We start from the raw sequence: 12,152 nt of genomic DNA, 5'->3' as shown, positions 1-12,152 counted from the left end.
GATATTATAGATTTGTATGTGAAAGGTGATTCAACTATAGCACTGGATGACTAAAATACTTATACTTCCTGATCTAAAAACGAAATTGGATCCCAACCCCCTAAAACAACTAGTCTGGAGCAGGAATTATAACTGAAGTATCTCCACAGAGCAAAGTAAAGTTCTATCATGTTAAGCTACTAAGTAGAATTTCTAGGGGTGGCAGGTTACTTCTCTCTCACAGAAAAAGTACAGGTTTTCTTCATGAGTTATCACACAAGTACCCCGCTGAGAACTCTGGCTAGAATAACTTATTCAAATAATTATTAAAGATGGAAAAATGCTATTTAGAGTATTATATGTCTCACCTAAGCCAGAATACTTAAGATTACATTTAAATGAACCAAACATTGAGAAAAGCAATATGGAAAAGTGGATAAAAATCTGAAGGAAGCCGTGGGTTCAAGGTCTGTCTCTGATTCACAATGGCTATTCTGTGCAAGTCAGTGAACATATTAGTACTCTAAGTAACTCTCTAAGATTATAAGTTACAGAAGAGGTACTGCCCTTCATTGTATAAAACTCTTTAGGGAGTTCCCTATTCCTGTTTAAACAATGGGAAACAGATCTTAAAAGCACATACTAACTAAACACCTGCCCATATTAATTTTATCCTCATCTTTTATGTAATAAATTATGCATTTTACTATACTTCAACAAAAGCATGTCAAGAAGACACCTTAGAAAAAGTCTATTAACCTGAGTTTCAATGTCATCTATAAAATGAATGGTCTGAAATGGATAATCTCTAACACTATGACAGATAAGTAATATATTATCATGACAGTTCTTTACCCTGTAAAATGGAAGAATAGATAACATATTATAGTGCAAAAGTCAATCTGCACTAGAAATCAACATATTTTTACCTTACATACTTAGATCGTGGCCTATATCTGCTGCATAAGCTAATTTCTCTTCCTCTTTTCATTCAGGCTCAGATTTACCACTAAAGGAAGACAACTCCTGGAAAAACTTTCTCCCTACAGAGAATAGCAAGCTGGAACAAGAGACCATTTGTACTGGATCTACAGTTAACAGTGACCAGTATAAAATCAAGGTAATAACACATTTATATAGTCATACCTGGGCCAATTTATCACTGCATTCATGTTTTGCTTTTACTGAATAACTTGACTGTGCTGGAGGGCAATGAAAGCTTTCAGTTCGACCTTTTACAGAACATTCAGGTGTTCGGCCTTCTGTAATTAATAAGGCCAGGGAGACCAAGAATTCCTCTGCATCATATTCAAAGTATTCATCTAGTGTATCTGCCATGAAAAAAGATAAGGAAAAAAAAAGAGCTTTATATTAATATATCTTTTAGAAAAACATTCATCTTCTGAGTATCACTCCTCAAACTACTTTTAATGATATGTAATACATTTCAATTTCAAGAATATTACTTACTTCCAGTATAGGGAAGTAAAGAAAGACACGATACTTAGGTTTCAGTTCTACAACTGATTTAATGTGCTATCCTATAGAAAATAGTTACTCTTCGTGTGCCTCAATAAAAAAACACTTTATGTACCTACTTACTATGAACATATGATGTATACAGTATATGTAGTATATATGTCACAGGTTTTCTCAGACAGTACCAACCTAAAATATTTCTCTTTTATCCCCACAAACCATTAAAATTATCCAAGAAATGCCAAAATTTTGGTAAATAGTAAGTTTTTTAAGGTACGTAAGGCACATTTCTCATAATAACTCTTTAAGGTAGCAACTGAAGTCAACTACAATAAAAATATTCACAAGCTGAAGAAGATGTAAAATCACTTAAACAATCAACAAGGATTTATTTAGTGCTTGCTATATGTCAAGCACCACATGTGGCAAGTATTCAGGGATACAAAAAAGGGGGCAACAATGGTCCTTGCACTTAAGGAGTTCACATTCTGATATGGGGAAGCAGCATGCAAACAATTATGAACATTCAAGATATATACAATGTAAGTAGGAGGAAATCCCAGAGGGAAAGAAAAATGGGGAGGTTGCGGGAGAGGGCACAAGGAAAGACTTCTGGGGAGCTGATGATGATGGACCATTAGAGCTAAAATTATACACTGGAAAATCATACACACAGAGATGATAACTGAACCCACTGGAGAGGACTAGATCACCAAGGGAGACAGTATAGAAGGAGAAGAGAAGAGGGCCTAGGACAGAGTTCTGGGTGAACACCCATGGTTAGTGGGCTTGACTTGGAGGAAGAACCAAGGAAGGAGACTAAGAAGGAGCCTTCAGAGAAGAAACAGGATAGAGTAGTGTCATGAAATAGCAATTACTCATGAAAATGCCACCTGTAATATAATACTACCTGTAAATACAGATCTATGTAGCTCAAAGGGAGGGAATACTGTATAGTCAGGGTACTAGTGGTTGATGAATTGTGACATTTCTAGTTGTAAAACCCATGAAAACTGTGCTGTATTTGCTAATAGAAATGCCTGTGCAATTGTGGTAGCAAGGCAAAACTGACCAACCATGTTGTCTTGATTTTTGGTTTGGAAAACGTAATTATAGTCACAATGTACTATGTTAGAATGACACAGGCATCTCTAACCACAAGGGAATTACTATCAAGTTGAGGATACATTTGTGCATAAAAAAAGTAATGAAGAGAGCTAATATAATGAAAAGAATACTAGATTTCGAGTCAGAGGACCTGGGTTTAAATTCTAGCTCCATTACTCTCCACTTGACATCTATCAGCCATAGTTTCCTTTTCTGTAAAACGAAGGAGCTGGACTATAGAACCTCTTTATCACACTAAATATACAACTCCTGTGAACAAACAGCATAAAGCATTATAAAACAAGTGCCAAACTGAGTCTAAAGAATACTGTGGACTGGACTGGGACTCTGAAGCAGAGGAGACTACACCTGGGTCTTTGAATGATAGATAGGAATAAGGCACAAAGGAGAAAGAAAGACACTTTAAGCAGAGAAAAAAGAGCAGAGGCCAAGAAACAGGAATACACATGTTTGGAAGGAAGTGAATAGAATCTAATACTCAAGACCAACTAGCTGGACACAGGAGTCTCAGAAGTTAAGACTGGGGCTAGATTGTAGTGACCTTTCAATGCCAGGTAGGCTCAAGAGGTTGGACATTAGGAAATTACATAATATTGATAAGAAAGGGAGTGACTTGATTAAAGGAGTATTTTAGGAAGATTAATGCCACAGTAATATTCAGGATGGATTGGAACAGGGGGAAATTCAGATAATTGAGAGGATTTGATAATTGGTTGAATAGAACCATAAAATTTTATACCTGGAAGCAACCACGGAGGCCATATAACTCAATTCCCTCCCTTCCCCCCCCCCCCATCTTACATAGAAACAATGGTCTAGAGAAATAAAATGACCTTCCCAAGATCATATGACAATTTGGAACACAGATCTCAACATAAAGTGTAATCCATCCTTTCCACTACTAGGCTCCTACTACTTGGGATGAAAAGACTTGTAGGGGGTTAAGGAATGAGTGAGTAATGAGGAAATGAAGATCTTTGCCAAGAAAATCCCATGAACAGCGTTAAAATGATAAAAAAAAAAAAAGATATGACATTTGAAAATGAACCCCTTAGGTTGGAAGAGTGGAGAACAACTACAAGTGGCACCAGAAAGAATGAAGCAGCTGGGTCAAAGCCAAAAGGAAGCTCCACTGTGGAGGTGTCTAGTGATGAAAGGAAAGTCTGATGCTGAATAGATCAATATTGCATAGGAACCTGGACCATAAAATCCATGAACCAAGGTCATCTAAGTGTGGTCAAACAGGACATCAACATCATAGACAGGAATGGGTGAATTTAATTCAGGTGATGACTACATAGTCTACTGTGAGGTAGAATCCTTAGAAGAAACGCAATAGCACTCATAATCAATAAAAGGGTGAGAAAAGCAGTATTGGGGTATAATCTAAAAGATGACAGAATGATATATGTTCAAATCCAAGGCAAACTGTTCAACATCACAGTGATAGAAGTCTATGTTCCAACCACTGACGTAGAAGAGGCCAAAGTTGCTCAACTCTATAATGACCTACAAAATCTTCTAAAAATAACACAATAAAAAGATGTCACATTCATCATAGGGGATTAGAATGCTAAAGTAGGAGATCAAAAGATAATTGGAATAACAGGGAAGTTTGGCCTTGGATTACAAAAATGAAGCATGGCAGAGGCTAATAGTTTTGTCAAAATAACAGCACTCTTTCAACAACCCAAAAGGTGACTTGACAGATCCAATTTAATTAAGGGATAACCATAGGACCATAAAGGTATGACCTAAATAACATCCCTTATGAAGATGAAATGGAGGTGATGAATAAATTGAAGGGATTTGATCTGGTAGACAGAGTGCCCGAAGAACTATGGACAGAGATTTGCAATACTGTACAAGAGGCAGCAACAACAACAACAACAAACATCCTAAAGAAGAGCAAGAAAGCTGTCTGATGAGGCTTGACAAATACCTGAGGAAAGAAGGAAAGCAAAAGGTAAGAGAGAAAGGGAAAAAATATACGCAACTGAATGTAGAATTCCAGAAAATAGCGAGGATAAAGAAGGTTTTCTTAAATGAAAAATGAAACGAAACAGAAAAAAAAAGGATGGGAAAGACAAGAAATCTTTTGAAAAAAAATTAGAGGTATTAAGGGAATTTTTGATGCAAAAATGAACATGATAGACAAATCTGCTTACTAGCTGTGTGATGCTGGGCAAGTCACTTAACCCCAACTGCCTCATCAAAAAAAAAAAAAAGGTAGGGAATTTAACAGAGGTAAGTAGAAGAGATTAAGAAGAGGTGGCAAGAATATACAGAAGAACTATACAAAAAAAATTTTAGCATCACCGATAACCATGATGATGTGGTTACTGATCTAGAGCCATACTACCTGGAGAATGAAGTCAAGTGGGCCTTAGGAAGCAATGCTAACAATAAGGCTAGTGGAGGTGATGAAATTCCAGGAGAGCTATTTAAAATCCTAAAACATGATACTGTTAAAGTGCTGCACTCAGTATTATAGCAAATTTGGAAAACTCTACAGTGACCACTGGATTGGAAAAGATCAGTTTACATTCCAATTCTAAAGAAGGGTAACGTCAAAGAATGTTCAAATTATTGAATAACCATGCTCATTTCACACGCCAGCAAGGTTACGCTTAACATTCTGTGAGGCAGGCTTCAGCAATATATGAACTGAGAATTACCAGAAGTGCAGGCTACTTTTCAAAAAGGCAGAGGAGCGAGAGACCGAATTGGTGGATTATGAAGGAAGCATGAGAGTTACACAAAAAAGTCTAATTCTGCTCCATTGACTACACTAAAGCACTTTGATTGTGAGGATCACAACAAAATGTGATAAGTCCTCAAAAAGATGGGAGTACCAGATCATCTTATTTGTTTCTTGAGGAACATGTGTGTGCATCAAGAAACAATAATCAAAATCAAACATGGAACAACTGATTGGCTTAAGAGTGGAAAAGGAGTATGACGAGGCTGTTTATTGTCCCCTTATTTTAACTTATGTGCAGACAGGGTTATTTAAATATTTGATTTCCTGTTCTATTAACCTTGGCAATCTAGATTTTTGTAAATATTCACCCATTTCATTTAAATTAAATAGCTGGGCATATTAGCTCCCAATGACTGCTTTTATTTCCTCTTCACTGGTTATGAATTTACCCTTTTCATTTTTGGTACTGGTAACTTAGTTTTTTTAATTTAATAAAAATTAAATTAGGGGCAGCTAGGTGGTACAGTGGATAGAGCACCAGCCCTGAAATCAGGAGGACCTGAGTTCAAATCCAGCCTCAGACCAAACACTTGACACTTAATTAGTTGTGTGAGCCTGGGCAAGTCACTTAACCCCAACTGCCTAAAAATAAATAAATAAAAATGTTGATTAAAAATTAAATTAGCCAATAGTTTATCTATTTTTTAAACCAAGCTCCTAGTTTTATTTATTACTTCAATAGGTTTTTGTTTTGTTTTATTTTTCAACTTTGTTAAAAATCTCTTTTGATTTTCAGTATTTCTATTTTGGTGTTTAATTGGGGGATTTAATATATTTTTCTATTTTTTTTTTTAGCTGCAAGCTCAATTAGTTGATCTGTTCTTTTCCATGAAAGTAATAATCTACAGAAAGCCTTTGATCCTGTAATGAGACAATTTCATCTTGATTCTGTTTTGTCTTTCAATTGATAGTAAGAACTATGACCACCACATATCTTCACCAACAAATCATTTTAAATTATTTCTACTGCTTAGAATGTTATGGAAAATTTCTGGGTCAGATTTTTTAATGAATATATGTGTATATATACTCTAATACAATTATTTCTGGGGGTGTATTGAGGCAGCACTTATTGACTTATCTTGTGGTGTGAAAAAAATGTAAATCCTAAAACATCAAATTAATATTTATGGAGTAGCTTGCCCTACTCTACTACAATTCTTCATCTTTAGGATAAGAAAATACTGAACCAGAAAAAAAGACACCTTTTAATTACACAATGCAAAACCAAAATCTAATTACTTTAGACAGGTTTTTAGATGAACTAAACAGATAAAAGGGACTTAAAAACTGAATTGTAAATACAGTTTCAGGGAACACTTACTTGCTTTGGCAGAGTTACAGGATTCCTTTGTTTTAGTTTTCATTTACATATACTAAAAATGACAATGGTTGCCATTCAGCTATTTCACGAGTAAAGTGACAAGAGAATTATATAAAATAAGCATGCAAGAAACTTGCAAGGTAATCCATATGACTATATAATAACCCAAATAAATGTTATTATGAACTTCCATAGCTGTCCACTCGCATTCCAAAATTTTGATCATGGGATGGCATGCCATGAAATGAAGGGAGTCTCAGAATTCTGGTCATACTACTGAAGCAATACAGTTAAAGAGACTAAAATTTAGGTGATAATCTCTCCAATGAAATATCTGAAGCAGTGTATCTACTGATATAACCAAAGCGATGTGATCAGCAAAGTTCCACATGTTGACTTCTTTGACAAATTTTTGGTACTAAAAACTCACAACAGCAGAGAACTGTTACTGTTTTATGAAAACACAGCACAAGGCAGAAAATAAGCCAGGCTTTAGAACATCTGAAATAACTTGTTAAAAAAAATCCCACACATTCCAAATATAAACAAGTAGACATCAATAATATCTTACTTAGAGCAGGTCATCTTATGTCATAGTAACAATATGATTCTGTAGAAGAAGTTTTATAGCATGTAGATATTCCAAAATGGTTAATTAAGCAGTCAAAAACTAGTAAAGTCCAGGCTTATTGTGTTTCTTCTCTTTTAAGCATAATCATCAAAACTATTTGGCACTGGTTAATCAATGGAACAGATTAGAGGTAAAAAAGGAAGAGGAACAAGATAACTATTGTGGAACATTTTGGACATCCTTACATATAGCTTCAGGCTAAATAATTCTAAATATTATTAGAATTTCCAAGAAAAATGTAAATGTACTTGTAAAGAGCTAAATGATTCAGTTTACATTTTCCAAACCTAAATGGAACCAAAAAGCAATGATGCTTTCTGAGCTCTCTCAGTCACTAAATAAAGCACAGAGTTAATTGCTTTAAAACTGACTGCCATAATATGATAATATACAATAATAGCTACAAAGCAAGCACACCTGTGACTCAGTGTTCTAACAAAACTGGACTCTGATGATGTTGCTGAAAGAAAAAAAAAAGACCCATCCATAAAAAAGCATTAACAACAGCGGCTTTATTCTTAATACCAACAAACTGCTCGGATAGTTTTAAGATATTTGCCCGTGAAAAGTTAAACAATAATATTAGGGAAACAAAAAGAAATATAACATTATATACTAAATGAATTGTGGAGAAAGATTACTATGGTTGAGTTAGGGAAAAAACTGAGATGGTTTAAATAGGATTTAGATAAGTGATAAGAATAAGAAGATAAGCAACTGGGAGAGTAGTCTGTTGGGAGTCTAGGTTTGGCTTTGTAGAATAAATAGCAAGACAAAATACTGGATGGTACCATGGGACTGGAACCAATTTTATTGGAGGATAGAGACTGGGCCTAGAATAACATGATAGGTGATCGAAAATTTTCTATTACGGGAAGGAAAAGTCTCAAGCATGAGATATTGTAGTGGAAGGCCTCAGGCAGCAATGAAGTAGTACAGGATGAAGGTACTGGGAGAGACTACATGTAAAAAACTACTTACGAACAAGTTATATACAAGAGAACTTAAAAGATAATCAACAGAAGAAAGGCACAGAATTAAGATCAGAAATAGCTTTTCATAGAATGGAGGGCTTGAAGGAAGCTAGGAGATGGAGATTGGGGGGTGGGAGGGGAGAGAACATTTCAGGTAATGGAGACAGCCAGTGAAAATGCCCAGAGATGAGATAAACTGTATCTATTTTACAATTTTTCTTATGGGCAGCCTTATCTTGTAATCCAAACCCCAAAGACTATTGGCATAGTATTCTTTTCCTCATTGACGGAGGTTAATGACCCATGCTTATGTAAGGGGTGGGGAGAAGCTAGCAAGAGTGAGGGAATAGAGATCTCCAAAGTTCTTTTAGCTTCCACTTTTGACATGGGATAATTGTTCAATGCCAATCTCTTTTCAGGCTGCTGACTCTGGGAAGAAACCAATGTAAGAGGAACTGGTAGTCTCTATCATGTCCCTATCCTCAGCTTACTATACTAGAGACTTCAGGAAATGTTTCCCTGGGGTGAGATTTGGGACTCTCTTTCTTGGTTGAACTGAAATACCTTAGTCCACATTTTATTGGGAGAGCTCTTTCATTCTGTATTGTCTGATACATATTGTTACATGTATACCTTCTCTAATTTCTATTTTCCTATCTAATTGGATAAAGAGGTTTCTTTGCTATTTGCATCCATTGTGGAACTAATATCTGATGAGAAGGGAGTCAAACCTTGGATACAAAGCTTGGGGATCCCCTTTCCTGATCAATGAATAACGATGAGTTTAGCTAGAACATTAATGTTACTTTTCCTAGACTAACAATATTTAAGAGAGAAGAGAATATATAATTCTAGCCAAATAGTCTCTCCTCTCAGGAGAGCTGAATGGCTGACCTCTGGTCCCAGCCTCCTGATTCTCCTCTTGGTAGGACTCAAAGTCACCCTTAGAGAAGGGTCAAGGGGAAACGACCTCAGAGATGTGTAGTTTTGCCTTCCTGCAACATTACATAATTTATGCAAAAGTATGTATACACTTAAAAAGAAATCTAACTATATTACAACAAGGGTCTTCAGTCAGTTGCTTAGGACCACAAGGCTGAGAGTAGGCCACTGTACTTCAGAGATAATTGATATTTTTGAGCATAACTTAGCCTGATTGAGCACAGTGCCTGGAACAGTAAATATTCAATAAATTTTTACTGGCTGACTTAACTAGTACAAAGGAAATAATAAAAATTTGGGGGTAATTGCATCTGGTATCTTTATTTTTTCTGACAGAACCAGGGGTGGGGAACCTGTGATTTATTCTGTGAATTTGGATTTAGTCAAAGGGCTGCACTGGAGAACCTAGAGGGCCACATGTGGCCTTGAGGCTGCAGGTTTCCATCTCTGAAATATACCCTGGGCCCTGAGCACATTTACAATATCTTTGTCTTCATCCCTTTTTTCTACAAGATCTCCTTGGAAGTGGGACTGAGGAAAGGGGTAGTAGTTTCTCCTACCTGCAAAACTGTGCATTATATTCATTACAGAAGAGAGGATAAAAGTAATCTTAGAGAAGATGAAGAGAAGCCTAAATTATATACCTTTAGAACACTAAGAGAAACTTCTCTATTTCTCTTCATACATTTAAAGCCTCTCTCCAATCAACAATGCATAATGAATTACTAATATAAAATATTGTGAGTTTTATTGAATTAGCTGATAGTAATAGTACTGGATTAAAAAGAATCCTTCTTTAATTTCCAAAGTAAGGTCACCAAAGAGTCTGTGAGGGACACAGGAACTCCTTATTTATTAATTCACTTATTCCTTTAAACACTCAGTAAACAAAATTTTAAAAAAATTGAAAACTTATCTGTTTTAGGGTATGAATTCTACAGAGTGTAAATAGGAAAAAAGGCATGAAAGTTAAGAAACCATCTACTGGCCTCCTCCCCTATCATAGCCTACTATTTCCTTCAGTTTCCATACCTTTGCTAATTCTACTTTCCCAGGCCTAAAATGTGCTGTCCACCTCCCCCATCTCAGCCTTCCTTTCACACTCCTTCCAAATCTAACAACCAGCTCCTTGAAGTCTTGCCTAATGTATTTAACTGAAAGTTATTTTATCTCCTCAGATATCACATAACATTTTTGTCTGGCCCTGTTTTGGCACGTAAACAGTCAAGGCACTCAACCATGTATGTTACAATATATGCTGAATTCAACAAACTTGTGTTAAGAGCTTACTTACTATGTGCAAGTTACAATGAACAAAAAAATGAAAAAACAGTCCTGTGGGGTTTACAGCCTAGTGTGGATAGGGGGACACTACACACATTTTATGTATATAAATATATATAATTAAAGTGTGTGATAGGGTTGCCACAGAAAAATAAAATAAAGGACACATTCTATTTTTTGTGTGCCACTAGTTAAACAAAACTTGCAGCTTTGTGTAACAAATTTTAGCCTCCTTTGTCCAGCTTACTACCGGCAAAGTACATTCATTAGACTACCAGACAATTTGTGATTCTTTTAGGTTACTAAAGAATGAACCCTAATCTAAAGTAGATAAGAGTTTTTAAACTCTACAATTTTCTGCAAAGCCAAGTTCTCCTCCCAGATAACTCAGAGTAAAGTCTAAAAGTTTTAGTTGGTTGCTATAAAAGCCTACACATCCTTTTCAGACCAAATGTAATTTCCTGATATGGAAGGCTGAAGTCACTCAAGTACCAGCAACATTCCACTCTGAGTGCCAGAACAATTCAACCACTGTATTTGAGGTAGTCTTTAAAAAAATGTTTAGAAGAGTAGATAAGTGAAACTAAGAAAAGAGGAAGAATGAAATAGGAAAATGAGAAAAGATAAAAGGAAGACAAATTAAAATGGGAAAGACAAAAGGACAACATGTCAGGGAAAACACGGAGTACAAGGAAGGAGAACTCCAATAATGAGTGTGGAAAAAAAGACTAGGTAGAGAAATAGGGAGAGATGGAGAGAAAAAAGAAATCAAGGAAAGTCCATACCTACATTCTCTGACAAAGTAACTCAGAACTTTCCCCTAAACTTCCATTTTTTATAAATCTAACTCATGCCAGAAAGTAAGTCTCTCTCAGGCCTTTTATACGTCTTCCTCCTAAGCAGTCTTATAAAGAGAATCCCCCATTTACAACCATCCTGACAGTTTTTCTACATGTAAACAATGATGGTAATTTGATTAAGATGGCCCACAAAAATCAATTTGTCCCCAAAATAAAATATGGTTAGTACTATAATTTAATTTCTATGGGACCATATAAACCAAGATACTAGGAGTACAACTACCCCTGCACAGACAGCCAAGGCCTCTAGAAAATCTCTCTCATCCAGCAATGAAAGAAGTTTCCCTTTCTTCCTTCCCTTCCTATCTCTTTATTGTTCCCATGATGAGAAAGAACTTAACCTTCTTTTTCTCCCTCTTCAGCTGACCCAAACTCAGAAGGGATTTTCTTCTTTCCACTCATGGAAGCAGTGGAAAGCGGGAATCTTCTAAAAGAAGAAACAATAAACATAAAGAACTTGTGCCAAGATGGCTATAGATGGGTAGCCCATTATATAGATGGGCTAGTTTATCAATCGAGTATGTATCCTTAGGAACTGCTTGCGCCAACTACGCATTTACATTCAGGGGATATTGTGGAGGTGCATAAGACCCTGGGCACCATACAAAAGGCACAAGTATTGAAATTTGCTGAAGACAAAATCTCTCAGATTTCATAACTGCTTTGGTCTTAGAATTTAAAAAGATAAGGCTATAAGAAATCTTGTAGTAATATGGTAGGAGAAGTATTAGGCAGAAGTTTAGGAAACCTGGATTCTAGTACAGCTCTGTCAGTGAGTATCACCATA

At 35.9% G+C, this 12,152-nt stretch overlaps 1 protein-coding gene across 4 annotated transcripts in view; it reads right to left on the bottom strand.

Moving 5' to 3' along the window:
• Positions 1-12,152, bottom strand: part of ATOSA (atos homolog A) — a 128,075-nt gene that overhangs the window by 30,582 nt on the left and 85,341 nt on the right. For all 4 annotated transcript variants that reach the window (XM_078151251.1, XM_020981038.2, XM_020981029.2 and 1 more), the window contains one exon: positions 1,126-1,310. In XM_078151251.1, the coding sequence (XP_078007377.1) occupies positions 1,126-1,310 (185 nt within the window). The remainder of the gene's footprint in view (positions 1-1,125; positions 1,311-12,152) is intronic.

The sequence above is a fragment of the Phascolarctos cinereus genome, unplaced genomic scaffold, assembly GCF_003287225.1.
Source record: "Phascolarctos cinereus isolate Bilbo 61053 unplaced genomic scaffold, phaCin_HiC Scaffold_3;HRSCAF=262, whole genome shotgun sequence".
Classification (NCBI taxonomy): Eukaryota; Metazoa; Chordata; class Mammalia; order Diprotodontia; family Phascolarctidae; genus Phascolarctos; species Phascolarctos cinereus.
Note: the sequence above shows the minus strand (reverse complement) of the source record. Positions and strands in the feature narration are given on the sequence as shown.